At 42.5% G+C, this 17,034-nt stretch overlaps 1 protein-coding gene across 2 annotated transcripts in view; it reads right to left on the reverse strand.

Annotated features, from left to right (window-relative positions):
- Positions 1-1,229: 1,229 nt before the first annotated feature.
- The window catches only part of fam222aa (family with sequence similarity 222 member Aa), a 66,337-nt gene continuing 50,532 nt past the window's right edge, over positions 1,230-17,034 (reverse strand). For both annotated transcript variants that reach the window (XM_088618529.1, XM_088618530.1), the window contains exon 3: positions 1,230-5,369. In XM_088618529.1, coding sequence (XP_088474655.1) covers positions 3,901-5,369 — 1,469 coding nt within the window. In that variant the 3' untranslated portion in view covers positions 1,230-3,900. The remainder of the gene's footprint in view (positions 5,370-17,034) is intronic.

Below are 17,034 nucleotides of genomic sequence, written 5' to 3' on the forward strand. Positions count from 1 at the left end.
TACAATTCAGGGACGAGAATTAAAATCCCTTCTACGTTCTTTGGTTGTTTTCAATCTCAGTTACCTAAAAAACATTCACAATTGTTTTTACAAAATAATCTCTTCTGATCTGTGATTTAGAAAATACACAAGAAACGGGAAACTATTCTATAGCATTTTTAAAATGCCCAGGATCACTGTCAAGCTTTTTATAAATATAAATTCAGCCTTAGAAATCATGTATCCAAATATGGATATTTTAAGAAAGGCATTCTCAATCAAAAGAGGTACTTTGTGTCCATCAGATTGGATACTCACAGATCAGTGGCCTACAGCTAAACCTTCTTTGTATTTTTTTACCAGAAATTATTTTAGATGCATCCTTTTTCCCTTTGCAAATCTACATGCATTGCATATTGAGGTATTATGCAAGCAATATGGAACATAACAGCAAGCAACCCAGTGGATGCAAACTGGAAGCCCATTTCATTTCCTATGTAACCGACAGCAGAAGAAGCCCTTTCTGGTAAGCAATTAGTCAAAATCGTCTTGTTCCTTGAGAGCTATATACGAGCTCTTCGTCCAAAAGGTTTTTCCTCGGCAGCCCCGGAGACGGATGAAAATAGTTAAATAAAATCTTAAGGGTCTTATGGAGATGTCTTATGGAAAAGAACGCATTTGTATTGAATACTGAACAAGCAGTTAGCCTTTAATTTAAGAGAGACTTAAATAATGTTTGTACTTGACTCAGTTGCGTTCCTTTTTTTTTTAAAAAAAAGAAATTAATATACTGAATGAAGTGAAAGACCTCTTTAAAGAGATTAACCATGCTTTAGGTTGATTAGGTTGAGTGCAGACAAGGGTTTCTCTTTCAAATAAATTCTAATGAAAAACCATGGGGTTATGCATGCATGACTCAACATCTGTCAATCTTAAAATTTATCAATAAGGTAGCCTTTTATTAACAGTGCTAAAGGGCTTACCACAGCCCCCTTTAGAACTGAAACTCATGACACACTGCAATTTTGCTTTAATTCAAATTGCTGCTTTAGCAAATTGTTTGGAGGCTCTCTTTTCTAGCAGGGACATCCATTTTACCAAAAGCAAATTAAGACGACTGCACAGATAAAATGAAAAAGAAAATGAAATATGCCTCAATTAATTATTTTCAGCGATTCTGGTTTTGCCATGGTGTTGCAAAATCATCAGTAAAATCTTCTTATTACAGCATTTGGGCTAAGAACAGCGGGTGGAGAAGACATACTTTAATTGTACAGATTTCTGTGATGCCAGTATTATTGGTTTTATAATGGAGTAGTAAGGTAATAAGATGGTTTCGGTCTCTAAGGCAAAGTAATAAAACAAAATCTTTATGAAGTCATATATTCAACACACACACAACACACTCACAGTTATGCCTGAAAGCATCAATGTCTTTGTTGACTGTGAAACATTATATGAAAATATTTGATTTCCAAGGGTTTTCAGCTCACTGCAATAACATTATTCTACAATCCCAGTCTCACTAACACTCAGGATAATCCAAAATCGGGAAAAAATAGTTCCCGATGCACAATATTTCACCAAAAATGTCCCCTTAATCAGCACACTACACAGTGTTCCTTAAAGCAACAAAAAGGAGGAATATTACATTGTATCTGTGGCAGCTTCACAAAAACTAGTTTCTGTCATAAATGTTTGTATAAAGTATGTTAGAGCTTTCTGATGAAAGCTGAGGTAAGTGGCAGTTCAGTCACAATAATTGCACTTTTTGGAATATACAGTATATTGTCTGCTGCCAATATTTTTCTGAAAAAGCTTTCACCAGGTTGATATAAATGTATATTAGTTTATGGGGATAACTTAGTTAGGGAGGGTAACGGTGGTACAAACCTACAGCATGTACACATTCTAAATCTGATCATTTGGGTATAAGTGGTGATTTTTTTCAAATTGTCCTTCCTCCAATTGCAGGAATCAAGGCAATGGACTTAACAAAAATACAGTACATTCACTTGGAAGGGCTGCATCTTCATTAAAGACCTGCACTGTTTCTTTTTTCAGCTAAGTGCTAAAGACCTTTTAACCAGAACAAGAATGCAGTACTACATCCAGCATATCACAGCATGAAAACAATTATATTTCTACTGGCTGTATGTTACAAAAGAAAAGTGAAATGAGTGCCACACCAGAACACTACCTTGCCTTTTCAGCTACAGTCCAAAAAGCCACAGGATTGGGTTTTTATTCTCCAAACCAAAGAGAAAAGTGAAGAGTTTTAGGTATTCCACATCAGTATGCAAGCCCCATACACTAGCTTGTACTTTGTTAGCCTGCCTTTTCTCTATGACAGATCTCGTGGGTGGCGCTGGATTAAGATCTGATCCTGGATTTCAATCTTGATTTGATATCACTGGAAGATTAAGCCCTCTCTCACACCAATTCGCGACTCACAGACAGAGCTGAAGGCAATCAGAGGGACAGTCATGAGAGTTTGCAAGACATCTCTGCTCAGCTCCTTCACAGCTGGGATCAAAGGTTGCATTTCCTTATCCGATTCACGCTGTTCTTACTGGAATTGAGCTCCATCCTGCCCCGTAGTGTGAAATTCCTATTTTTGTGCACTTCAGATCGGATTTAATCCGAGCCCCCTCTATACCCATCACCACCAGTTTCTACATAACGGCATAGCAAAATCCACCAGCCCATCCACAGCCACACAAGAGTTTCTTTTTCAGGACTTTAAAAACCATGATTTCTCAGCAGCTGATAGTTTTGAGGGACGTGACCCTTAAATCACACATAACGCACCAAACCAAGCCTGGGGAACTGTTGAAACCAATAGGACAAAGGCAGGTTGAGAGGACCTCCAAAACAGACAGACATTCTATATTCGCAACGCATCTGAATTTTTTTGTTGTTGTTGTTGTTGTCGTTTTTGCTTGTTCTGCTTCCATTGTTTTGCTTTCACAGCATCTCCCAACATGTCAAAGACTGGCTGTTCTTACAGCACCAAAGCAGCAGAGGCCTCACGTTTCATCCAGGAGGAGCCGCGGACAGCTGGAGAATGCAACCCAAAAAAAAAATACACAACAAAAGGAGAAAAAAAAACTAAACTTCAAAACTAAGCAATAAGAAATAAAGATGTGTATTCCCCTTAGCAGCCAACGCATGTCTTATATTAACCTAAAATATATAAAACGGCAACAAAAAAATAACAGGTTCAAGTTTTCAAGTTTCTTATTAAATAGATTTAATCCAGATCACCCCAAACCCCATCCCTTCTGCTGACTAGCTTCTATACTCCAAGCAGTGCAATTGAAACATTATTTTCTTAAAGAGCTTGTCATGTCATTCCATAGCATTGATCCTTCTACTTTCTAATTCCAACATTTTTTGTTTTGGAGAGAAGCCTGTATTCACTGCCATTCCCAATTGGGGGGAACCAAGGTTGGAGCAAGTGATCAGGCTTTTTGGGGGTAGCATGGGGGTTGGGGAGAGGGGTCGTGTGCATGTCATATCAAGATTCATATCCTGTCACAAGATGGATAAAATAAAATGGAATGAAAACACCCCCCTCCCGCACCCCCCCCAAAAAACAGCACACAAATACCTGTTGGCAAATACCAGTTATTCAGGCTTTCCGCACGAATTCCGTTCGCCTGCCCCAAAACCCCGCCCCCCCCTCCCACCCCACCCTGCATGGCATTTTCACCTTTAACCTTTGCCCTCTACAGCTAGCACACTGGCTTTTTCAGGGGTGCTTCAATAACACAACAAGCCCAGACCGTCATCGCCCTTCGGTTCATTTAAAGCAGTGCCAATCACATTTATATATATCTATAGATATTTATATATAATAAAGATCTCCTCTTTTTTTTTTGTTAATTCTTTTCACTCTTGACATTGTTCGCGGGGGTTTTATCTATAAACCGGTAGCCGGATGTGTGCGTGCTGGTGGTCCAACAGCCGGGGTACGGATACCGTCTCATAGCCTTTCCCCAGCATCTGCTCCTTGATGCAGGGGGGGTGGATGTCATTGATCAGGTACTCCAGGGACTGCAGGCTGCTGCTCAGGATGGAGGTGTTGCAGAGGCTTTTGCTGGGCAGGCTGCAGCACAGACCCCCGCCACTGTCCACCGGGGGGTGGGGGTGGTGGTGGTGGTGGTGGTGGTGATGGTGATGGTGGTGATGGGGGAACCCGAGCTCCCTGTGTCCTGCCCCCGCGCCACCTGTGTTGACCCCGGCCAGGTCCTGGGGGTTGTAGCAGTCGCTGTCGGGGGTCACCAGCACGCTGTTCCAGGGGGGCGCAAAGTACTGTCCCACCGAGAAGTTGCCGTGCATGCCGGCGCAGTTCAGCGGGGAGGAGCTGACTTTGTCCAGCCCGCCGGCGCTGGCCGTGAGCACGTAAGGCCTGGAGGACACCTGGGCGCCGCCCGCCACCACCCCTCCCGCGCCCCCTGGCACGCACGTTTCTGGAGACTTACTGATGCCCCCCCCGCTGCTGCTCCCAGCGCTGTACATCCGTAGCGCAGCCTGCTGCTGCTGCTGCTGCTGCTGCTGCTGCTTCTGCTGCCAGAGGAGGTAATCCATACTGTCCATGTAGGCCGTCCCGGCTTTGGCTATCTCCGCCCCCTGGGCGGGCAGCATGGCACCCGTGTAGGCCAGGCTGCCTTGAGGCGCCAAGCCGGCGGCAAAGCCGTTGGAGGAGGAGTTCGAAGAGGCGGCCGCCGCCGCCACCGCCGACTGCTTGGCGGGGCTGGGGTTCGCCGATGTTGCCGCCGCCGCCGCCGCCGCCACCACCACCCCTGGGCAGACCTGCTGCAGGGCCTGGGCCTGGCAGTGTTGGTTGATCTGGTAGATGATGCTCTGAATGGAGGGGAGATTGGACTGGGGGGGCAAAGCCAGACCTCGGCCTCCCGCTATGGGGATCACCGAAGCGGCTACCGTGACGTTCGGGGGCACAGACAACGTGGGGGCTTCAGGAGGTTTGGGCGGTCCTGTGTGGTACGGTATCTGCCCATGGCCATGGGCTAAAGTGCTGCTACTGGGTGGCGGGTAAGGAGCCACCGCAATTTGGGCCGGGGATAGCTTAGTCCGCTTGCCCTCAGAGTTCTTGACCACACCTTTGACTGTGGGGGCGGAGGCAGCCCTGACAATGGCCAGCAGGCCTTGGTAGCCCCCCGTGTGAAGGTGAGGGTAGGGACTGTAGCGCTGACCAGTGGTGTCGTAGCCATTGACAGTTCGGTTAAGGTGCTTGTGCTGTGGTACCCTGATATTAGTGGGGAAGATCTTGATGGACAGCGGGCTGTTGGCAGTCTTCTGTGCGTAAGCGTCGAGCTCAGCTGGGCTGGGATACCGGGGTGAATGCATGGGGGCTGCTAGCTCACCTACAAGGCAAACACAAAAACAGCCTTTATTTGTAGTGTTTGGATGAGTCACACTGAGATCCCTAGAGTTGTATCCAGCAGGAGGATCTCTTTCATTCCTAGCCATGAAGATTTTGCTCAATGGTCATATCTTGGATGCTCAGAGTAAAAATCCAGTGCTGGTAGCATGCATCACAAATGCACTGCTTGAAAAAACATTTTTAAATTGCAACCCAAAATGAATTGAAATTGCATGCAGCAGACAGCACTCCAAATATACCAAACACATGCCAGGGATTTTGGCTGAAACTAGGCATAACCTTGATGAACCCAGAATATTAGCACCCTATGTTTATTCCTATGTATAGGGGTATATTCTTAATTAAGATGAGCACGTTTTGTGAACAGGTACCAAGATCATTGTTGCAGTATCTACAAGGTTGGTGACAAAGAAAATGTTTAGAATAACAAACTACCATTCTGAAGATTTGTGTAAAATTAAGTTTCCTAAATCTATTCCTTTTTTTTCCTTTCTTGCTGAAGTTCCCTGGTTTCTCATCCCTAGACATCTGCAGCTCTTTAAAATCTCATTCCGTAGATGACTGTACCTCAGGCACTGTTAAATCAGTGCTTTGTAAAATTAATTCAGACTTTTTTTTTTAAGAACAAAATTGAGATACCCTGGGAAATCAAGAGGATAACTTTTTTTTTATGCTTTGGGTCAATTGAGATATGTAGGATTATCACCGTCATCACATGGCCAGTTACTCTTTCAATGAAATCACAGGGAGATACACGACAGTAATACAAAAACTGCCCACAAAAGCAGCTTAACCCTAGTTAAAACCATGATCATGTGGATGTGTCCATGTACCAATATCCAAACAACTACCAAGCCCTGCAACTCATTTTTGTGTAACAAATAAGAACACAAGAATGATTCCAAATGAAAGGAGACTTTTTGGCCCCATTTAGCTTGTTTGGATGTTAGTGACTAAAGGATCTCATCCCAAGCTTTCTTGAAAGAAGCCAGAGTATCAGTTTCAACAACAAGACATTTCCACAAGTGTCCTCTGGTTTGTGCTTTGCTGTTCATTCTGAAGAAGTCCACTTCCTCTGTTCAAAACTAAAAAGGTTAAGATCTTTCAGCCTGTCAGAGTAGAACATTCCTCAAAAATAAAAAAATTGTCACATTATTCTAGACTCTGTTGTTCTTCAAAAGAAATCTGTTCATTAAGCAGTAAGCAGAAAATGTGTAAATACTTTTTAGGTCAAGTGTTTAATATTGCAGCTAGTGTCAATGGAGATGCCTGTAACACAATTCCTGTATTAAACGTCTCTCATTTCTGATCAACATTTTTTTTTAAATGAGCATGTGAGATTTTTAACATTTTTCTTTAAAAAAAGTAAGGGCAACAAGATTCTCTATATCCAAGTAGTCCAAAAAAAAAAAAAAAACAACCAGATGGACCTCATGCACCAATATGATTCTGCTGTGAGGAAAAGAAAATGGCTCATCTCAATCGCAGTTTTTGATGCACTGGTTACCAGTTTGCATCTTCAATGGCTCTGCCACTATGTCCATTTCTGAGCAGGGTGGATAATAGTTTTTGAAGCTGCCCTGACTTCAAAATTCAATTCCTAAGTGATAAAACCAGGTCACAGACCCGTATCGCCCCTTATTTAGAAAGCCAGGGCTTAACTAGCTTGAAAAAAAAACAGCGCAGGGAAACGGCAATCTCTAAGGGCCCATAGTGTGCCAGTGTGGGGGAGGCAAAGGGGCTCGTCGAGATTGGATTTAAACTACATTATTCAGGCAATTTCATGGCTACTTAGCTCACCGCTACAAAAAAAAAGAAAAGAAAAAAGAAAAGCACTCCATTTACAAGCAATAAATCAACGGCTGTAAATTACCAGCACCCCCCAAAAATGACACTTTTATGCAATTTTACAGATGAACAAAAAAGTGCCGAAATTAACTGCGATAACAACGCAGTCAGCAAAAGCCATTGCAACCTGGAGAATAAGAAGAGAGAGAGCACACGAGTAGAGGGGGAAAAGTAAAAACTCTTCATTTCGTTTGCTGTAACAAAAGGCATTTTTAAAGAGCCTCCATCGCCACACAGTCAGAACTCATTTGTTGTTCCCATTTACATCCCCGCTCAGAGTTTATTTCGAGTATCCAATGAGCCTCCAACTGTGAAAATGATTAAATCTACCAGATCTATCTCATAAAGGAAATAAATTGGGTGTTTAAATGGGAGAAGAAGCACCGAGTCATTTTGCTGTCTGTCCCTGTGGCGCCAAGTGCAGTCGCATTTCTAACACACAAAAAACATTACTACCTGGTAAAGGTATCCGGTAAATCTCAGAAGCAAATAAAGGCTGGGCCTGGTCAGTAGGAAGGTGGGAGATGACTAAGGAAAATCAGGTTCTTGCTATAAGTTGTGATAGTGGACCAGTAGGTGGTGCTCTTCTATAAAGACTACTGTGTGTCCAAACCACTGCACCAGTGACAGTGACTGTGTAGTGGGTGCCATGCTTTGGTTGAGAAGAGGCCCTAAAAAGAGATCCTGATTAAGTGATTAAAGGGCATTATATGCCACAGCACTTTTCAAAAGGGTAGGGGGTGTTAACTCCAGAGTTCTGGCTACATTACACTTCTGTACAGTTCAGACTAAAGATTTCTCCTTAATTCAACCCTGAAGTAATTTCTCACTGCATCTTATCTGCTGAGTAATGGGGCTGTTGGTATATAATAGCTGGAATGCCAGGAATTATTATGAATACTAATATTATTATTAAAAACAGAGAGCTCTGACGTCAAAGCAGAACCACTCTTGGGTAGCTAGAGAAAAACAAGAAAGTGGTCTGGTTGGTGCTGCTCATAGCATAGCCTCATAGGTGGAGTTGTACAAGTCCTACTGCTCCTGAGAACTGCGCTAAGTGTATTCAGATATTTAATGTCATCTTACTGGTGTCATAATACTCTATAAGTATGAGTATTATGATAATGAGGGTTACAACACATCGGTCTCCATGAAAGCCAAGCATAACTGTCATATTTCAAGGAGCAAGTTCAACATCTATCATCAGAAAGCCACTTATTCCTGGTGAGGGTCACAGAAAACACAGAGCGTAGGGCAGAAGGCAGCACTACACCTGGACAAGACGCAGCCCATCACAAGGCACCCTCTCACAAGCACTCACAACCGACAGTTTAGCGAGGCCTATGTACGGTTTTGGAAGATGGTTGAAAATGGACGACCTGGATAAAACCAACACACACTTGGGGGAGATCAAGGAAACTCCACATAGACGGTACTGCAGACTAGAACAGAATACAGGACCCAAGAGCTGCAAGACCACTCTGCTAGCCTGCCATGCCAAAGGGCTGTCCTAGGAGCATACATCATGCATGTTCTGAAAAGGGCACCCAGGAGAACATTATTGCTCTTATCCTCTCAAACACTTACAGCCTATTCCAGCATAGCACACATATTCCAATAAAAGTGGAGAAAATTCTCAGGGGAATAAGCAAATCACCACATTGCTGACTTTATGCAATCTATCATAGCACTTGAATGGATATCAAATACAGATTTTTTGCAATGGATTGTTTTGGTACCGTTTGCCAAACATCATCCCTGACCGTCTGCATGGTACAGAAGATACAAAAGACCTACTAAAGATAAAGACTAAAAACTACAGGATTTTTGTGAAAATAGAAGTTGGCACTTCATTGAAATGGTGCTGAACAACCATCTCCATCTTATTACAGCACACTAGCCAGCAAGGAGTGTATACAATTACAACATGATAATAACAACTCAGAAACAAAGAAACCAATCAGATAGAAACCACAGAGAGATTTTCCAGATACTATCCTTTTAATTTTATGCTCAGAAGCTGGTTAATAGCACAGCACAATGCTAGGTTATTCTAGGTTGCAGCGATGACAAATTTTATCTAAATCTTTGGGATAAAATATCTTTGGTCAACTGCCGCTGTAGTATTTTCTTATACTCTATACTTTTATTATACTAGTTCATGCTCTTTTTTATACTTCGCAATCACACAACCAACACAAGGAAATGCTCAATTCATTAAAATATTTTAAAAAAATGTTTTTACCAACCACAAATTTTAACTACAGTACTTGCGTCAATTGTTGCACTTTGCAATCTCTCAGTCTCTCTTGCCATTTGTAAACATTTAAAGCTTCAAACAGCAACCTGGCTTCAAAGGGTTTCACACTTCATGGGTCACGGGGATTAGAGTCCTTTCAGCGCCATAAAACCATCTCTGCTCCACAAAGGTTTGATGTTATTAGGGCCCCAGAGTGGCACTGGTGGCAGGAAAAAAAAAGTCAAATTAAGTCTCAGTTGTTTGCGATTCCTTCTTCTGCTGGTTTTTCCATTTCTGCAGCTCCAGAATCAGAATACAGAGCTCCTTCTCGCTCTCTCTACTTCGCTATTGTACCTGTCCCAGGCTGTGCCATCTGTTTGACTGGCAATGCTATTCAGTTGTTTCACCCAGTAACTTTAGACGCGATGATACAGGTCTATAAGGTAGAAAAATTTGCAACACAGCACTGGCAAGAGACTTATTAAGCGGCCATTACTTAATTACTTAATGATAATATTGAACTCTCCACGCGAGACAAGACATTTTAGCTGATGTGTAACAGAGCAGCAGAGACACAACTCTATACCTGAGGCTGATGTAACATGTTAAAGACAACAGCCACAAAAAATACATTTATCTTTAAATTATTAGATTAATCAATCATAAATTGACTGACACAAAAAACACAATTTCAGCTCTAGCAAAAAAGGTTGCTCTAGCAAAAGGGAATACAGTAACTAAAAACTTTTGAAAGCTAAGGGTTAAATGTTTTTAGTAATTAGCTCAATTGGTGAAAATGTCTCTCCTCTGCCTGCTCTGCTGTATAGTGGGCCAGCTGGCACAATGATGGCAGCTGCACTTCAGCAGTGGATGAAGTGGGGCCTCTCCTGTATGTAAAGTGCTAAACAAAAAGCAAGGAATTATTAATCCGAAATTGCTGTAGCTGCTGGTCGTTAAGCTTATTAATGCAATCAGGAAATTCAACATTGGTGAAAGCTGGAAAGGCAAAATACTCTTTAACGCAAGCCGAATGTGCTGCAGAATCATGGAGAAAGCTGCACCTTTTCCAGCTCCATTCTGGGGTGGTCTCTTCAATGTTCTATGTACAATAATCTGAGGCACGGGGGGGGGGGGGGCATTCAGACCTTAATCTGGAATAGCACAGCGCCCCCTAAATGCAGTAGCAGGGCCAGCAGATGTAACAGGTTAATGTCATCCATCAACACCACAGTTGAGAAGGTGGAAAGATTATGCTACTGGACAGGAGGATCTTTGAGATCTTCTGGTTGGGAGACAAAGATTTACAAATTCCCAGCCCCACCCCCAAATCCTCCAGCACTTAGGCAGCCTCCTTAACTACCTCCCTCAGCATAGTGGGGACAACAGGGGGGTGGGGGTGTGTGAAGGGGGGGCAATAACCTGTACTCTACCTACCCCCCCCCATCCCATCCATGAAATAAAGGGCAACCTTTGAATTGCTAAGAGCTCACAGCTGCAATCTCCTTCATGCGGGCTTCGCTGTCCTTGGGGTGGCATGATCCTGAATACTCAATTAACACTCTGCTAATTAGCCGCTGACACACGCTGAATTCTGATGAACTAATTTCAGGAGACAGATAACGAGAGGGGAAAGTGAAGAGAGAGGGGGGGGAAGAAACAAAGAAAGAAAAGGGAAAAGGCTGGTTTGGATAGAAAAAAAGAAGCCATTAATTTCGGTGCTTTTTAAAAGGCTCTTTCTAATTGCGGTGATCAAAGGCAGCTGTGGTATGCACAGTGGGTAAGTGAGTGGGGAGGGAGAAGGATGCTGAGGCAAAGAGGAGGAAGAAACAGGAGAAAACAGAGAGCAGCAGAGGAAGAAAGGAGATAGGAATAGAGGGGAAATTGAAATCTGATCAATAGGGAAGAATTAGGAGCTGCTCTTTAGCAAATGGTTAAGAGTCTGACTGGCTACCGCTCAGTGCTTCAGAGAATGGAGTGAATTAAGGGGTCTAAACGCTAAAGTAGCAGAAAACACAAAAGAACTCATTTCCTAGACCTAGATATTTCTGATGCGTCAAAACCTTATCAATTTTAGGGTATTTACAGAAGAAAAAAATGAAGGGAGAATTATGACTTTATCTTACACTTTCAAAGGCTGCACCAGAAATCCTTAATTCAGACCCGTTTCTTAGGAATGGAAGTTTTGAGCTTGCAGTGATAAGCTGTGTATTGCAAAGTTTGCAAGTCCTACATATTGGGCAGACCGGCTCAGATAAGGGTGAGTGAAGTTTCCCTTTGTCTACTAGCAAACAACAATCATTAGTCATTAACTACAAAATGGGGCTGTGTGGTGCAATTAATTTTCCTTTGACTTTACTGGAAGGAAGCAAAGAACCCCAGCAGTTTGCTAACCAGCACATCACCGTGTCTAAGCGGAGAGGAAAAAAATCTGTTCAGTAAATTAGGGTGCTGTAAATGTGTTTTAGTGGGGGTTTGAATGGATGAAATGTATTGAAATGCAAAAAATATTATACAAAGAGGAGGTGAGAATCATGAAGGTAAAGTAACAGCAGATTGGATAGGACTTCAGCTATCTATTTAAACACTTACCACATTGCTCTGACAATTCTCAAGACTTCCAGAAGAAACCATTAGATAAAAACTTTCAACTCCTGTATAATCTATTCCATTAGCTACAGCACTACTAGACCAAGTTAGAAAACTGCTCCGATAAAACTTTTTTTTTTATCCTTTGTTGAGAATGCATCAAGCACGAATTGCATTTTAATGTCATGTTATCCAGAAAGCCGAGATGATTTGAAAAACCGAATTTTATTTTTGATCGGGCACAATCTGGGACCTGGCCTTTCAAAACCAACTTCTTTGAATTTCATCCTCAAGTGTTTGTGGAGTGTCAAATCCAGATATGACTTTTACAGCGTAAGGGTATTTATAAGGACAGACTGTTAATAAAGATTAATGCTCTTGTGAAACTCTCTTAGATCTTATCGGTGAAATAAAGTTTCAGCACTGCAAAGAGCTTAGTTTTGGATGATCAGATGACATCTTACTTCTAAGGTCTTTCAATCTGCAGGACTCCTGCTTATTTAGGGGAAAACTGCTGGCTCCTAATGAGATTAGGCTTTATGATATCTATTGCATTCTTCTGTGTTTAGGTTCACAAAAGGCCTAAGAATGCAAATGCAGAGAGCACAGTAGCATTGCACCCCGAACAATACCTGCCTTGTTGTTAATGGAGGTGTCATCTGGCACAGGCCGATCAGTTGGGCGTTTAAAGCTAGGCCTCAATCGCCGTGACAACCATTTGTGCCAATACAATAGCACCCAGATAGAGCCAGCTGTTTAGGCCCTCTACAATTAACACTGCTTCTTTTCTGGTTTAACCACAACAGCTTTAATTGACTGTTGTAGAAGCAAAGCACAGCTACATTAGGCAGATCTGACCACAAGGCCCCCCGAAACTCAGTCAAGACAAGCACTGTCCCAGTTCCTAGATTCAACAAATAGATGTGTCCTGCTTGTTCAGCTGTCAGTCAATCATAGACCTTGTACTCCACAGGAGCTCCCTGCCAGCATAAGTGGAGTACCATCTGCGAGTTGACAATCAGCGGGCTATCGTTTGAATACAAGATGCGCAGGCTTCACACTCACCGGTATTAATAAATTAAAAGCAAATTAGAGAGTTCATGGCAACCTGCATGGCATCAAAAACAAATTCTATCATGTTTATTCATGGATTTCAATCTTGATTAAAAATGATTTGCTAGAAAGTCTTCTTTGGGGGAACACCAGAATATCAGAGGACACATAAGGCAGCCCATATTGCTTCTGATCAACAAAACAGTGTCTCCCCACATAAAAATTATGGTTCTGTCCAGGCATAGCCTAAATGCAGATCTGAGCCTTCATTACCTTGTGCTTTCCCGATTAGCAAGCAATTAAGAGGAACATTTAGACAGCAGAATATTAACAGAATAACCTGCTTCCATTTTAAATGCAAGTGTTACAAAATATATACTTTTTATATAAATTGACAAAGATTAGGTGGTGGAAATGGGGGCTTGGCCTAACATTTTTTTAGAAAAAGATGATGTATTTATCATTATGATGGGATAGAGAACAATCACACAAGGCTCATTACGGTCTGCCCTAAACTTGAACCCTCCAACAATCTGAAATATTCAGGATGAGACAAGACAATTGTTTTCAGAGCGCTGGCATTCTTGTCAAAAGACGCCCATATTGGAGTGAGGGTCATGACTGGCCGCCTAATGTTGATCACCAACTTCTACAAGAAGCAGCAGCAAAGGAGGGGGCTGTTCTAGAGATTTGTAAATCACAGCTCTTCTGAGTTTCAGCTGCTGAGGGCTCAGAAAGAAGAAATGGTCCTTTACTGTGTGGAGCAGTGCCTTCAACAACACGCAGACAGAACAATCCTCTGGGCCAATCTCCAGCTCAGTGCAAGCCAGTCCAATTTATGATAACGTCATGGCTGACATCTTCATTTCCAAAGGAAGACATTGCAAAAGCACTTCATATATAGGAGGGGACCCACTTCATCTAGCCCTGAAGTGCATCTCCCACCTGGGAGTTGCTTGGTAGCCAAACGCACCTGCAGCCCCACTCACAACACAGCAGAGCAGATGGAGAAAGAAGAAATTTTAGACAGAACGCCAGGGCTTATTACCTCTGCCCTTACATATGATACCAAGAGATCTTTAATGATGGGACCTTGGTATAAGAGTTCAGTCCCCAATCACTGTACATGGGCATGACAACAGATACTAACAAGCTCCTTCCCCATGATACATTCACAATTAACTTACAACGTACAAATGTAATCCCTTCAACAGGCTCAGAAAACAAATCACTTGAACTCAAACGCATGGAAAATACTGACTTGCATGCAGATTGCAAATGAAAGCATGAGTGTAAACCAGGAAATGGTCTGGGGTTGGACTGATTCTTGGAGGGGAGAGAGACCCTGTGAAAGGTGGATATAGCTCATCTTAACCTCCCCACGTACTAGATCTTAAAAAAAAAACCCTAAAAGAACAACAAAAAAACAAGCGGGAGCGATCTTGCACCTGATCTGACCTGTGTGGTATTTTTGTGCAAGGCTGCTGGGCTCACAGCATGTTGCAGCAGACGAGACAGTGCTATGTCACAGTGCTGCCTAGGCGGCAGGAAGCCACACAACGCATCAGTTGAGGTGAGGTGATAGCAGGGAGGGTGAGGGGGTGTTCACGATCTGGCTTGTGGTTCTCACGCTCTCGGGAAATGGCTCCTTTTCTCCCTGCTTTGGATCCAAAGCATCTGTTGCCCCTGCCTCTCCAATCTAAGTAGGGCATCGTCCTCCTGACTGACCACAGCCCAGCGCAGCCACCTAGCAATGTGGGAGCACAGAGCAAGGCAGGCGAGAGCTCAAAGATACCAGTTTCCGCCAGTACACACGCACGCACCAGACAGGGTGTCTGCACCGCGCTGTCAGCAAGGCCCTGGGAAGAGTGTGCTCTTAGCTCTTCACTCTACCGGACACCGGCGTCTTGAAGTCTTCCCTCGTAAATATGAATGCCATCCTCGCCTGGAAATGGTGTGAGATTTTATTTTAAATTAATTTAGCGTGCACTTGAGAGCTGCCAGGAGGCCAAAGAAAAATGTGATTAACTTCTGAGATACACGACGTACCCATTTTCTGTTTTCCAGTTCAGAACATTGAAAGCAGATGAAAATTAGGCACATTTTCCCCAAATGCACGGTTTACTGTGTGCAGCAACTCGAAATAAAGGCCTAGTTGATGCAGCTGTAGGGAACATTCACAAGCACTCTGAGAAACTGCATCTGTCCTGATCCCCCCCGAGGCACCATCACAACAGTCATGAATTGCTGAAATAAATACATTTACCTTCTGAAAGGATAAAAAAAGACCAAAATATGTATCTGAAAGGATTTCACCCTGGATTCACATGTCACAGCCTTGTTTCACTATGTTCTGACTGCTGGGAGCACATTGCACATGAACAGTTGCAGACTCTTCCCACAAATAACATATATTTTCAGCTCTGCAAGAAAAAAAGGTATCCAGCAAAGCTACGATATGCAGAGCCAACTCCACAGAGATCAGACAGAATGTTCATTTTTATCTTACAGGCCATGTTATCCAAGAAGTAATAAGTGTGTCATTTATATAAAAGCAATAAATCAAAATGTTTAGCCCTGACCATTTGGGATTAAAAAAGCAAGCAAAGAGAATCATAGTTACCTTACACCATGGAACAAACAGAGCTCAGAGCTCCTCATCAATGATCCCTACAAATACTGTCAGAGATTATTAAAAAACACAACAGGCATTTCAAAAACAGGGACAAAGTGAACTGAATCCGTATAATAATTCCCTGATTATACTGATCCTTACAGTCAAACGCAATTTGATTTTAAAAATTCACTGCAGAAGGACTCATGGCAGTACTTCAAAAATGGATTTCATCATTAAAATGTAAATGCCCTGGCATTCGCAGAAACCTAAATTTCATTATTAAAATCTCCCTTATAATTAAATCAATTCATTTTCTGATTCTACAATACCAAAACTAAAACTTGAGGTAGTGTCATTCGGATACTGCCAGGGCAGACATCCCTTTGTTTTTAAGGACCACTTCTTCAGGAACCTCTGAGATGGAATTAGTGTACAGAATGGAAAATCTGTTTAGGAAAAAAAAGGTGCTACATCACACAAAAAACGATTTATATTCTGATCAATTGCAGTACCACATCAGAGCTAAGGATTATGTTTTTTTATTTGTGCATTCTACTTTTGAGATTATTTCTTTTCTGAAACACCCAATCATAATTAACCCGGAGTGAAAGGATACAAACGGACTTAATTCATTCAGAACTGCTCAGGTTCTGGTGGTTGCATCTTCATGCTTTGCAGAAAATTTCATCAAATGTTGGCCATGCATTCCACATCTTTTATCATCTCCAGGTTACTGCATTGCTACTGTCATTTGTATCAACAAAGCCAACAAACAACCTAGGAAAGAAAAATCTATAGACTCTGGAATAAGATTCACATTCACAGTGGGTGTGTGAGTATTGCTGGGGACTGATTAATAAAAATCTGACAGCTACAGGACTGGTTTTGCTACATCTAAGATTGGTTCAATCTGCATGCGGGTCATTGGTAATCTGGCACAGGTACAAAAATCTTACCATAGTGATATTATTAGAAGCCTAATATTCTCACCCCCTTAACATTCAGATTTTCCCTGATTGGGCCCTCCCTGGAACAATTATCGAATAAATTTATCGTTCCCTAAGTGTATTCAACTACAAGAGACTCTCCCAGGCTGGATACCATACCTTCTCCAGCATCGGTCTCCCTGCCTGCTCGATTTTACATTTCTCCCACTAACTCCGTATGTCATTTCAGATGAGTCGGGGTTTTCTTTTCATTCTCTGTCTGTCCCCCCTCCCCATCAACCCAGCCCCTTTGCTCGCTCTCTCAGCCTCTCTCTGCTCTCCTTCTCTCTCTCTCTCGCTCTCTCCCCCTCTGAGT

Source organism: Lepisosteus platostomus, chromosome 24, assembly GCF_059453375.1.
Source record: "Lepisosteus platostomus isolate fLepPlt1 chromosome 24, fLepPlt1.hap1, whole genome shotgun sequence".
Classification (NCBI taxonomy): Eukaryota; Metazoa; Chordata; class Actinopteri; order Semionotiformes; family Lepisosteidae; genus Lepisosteus; species Lepisosteus platostomus.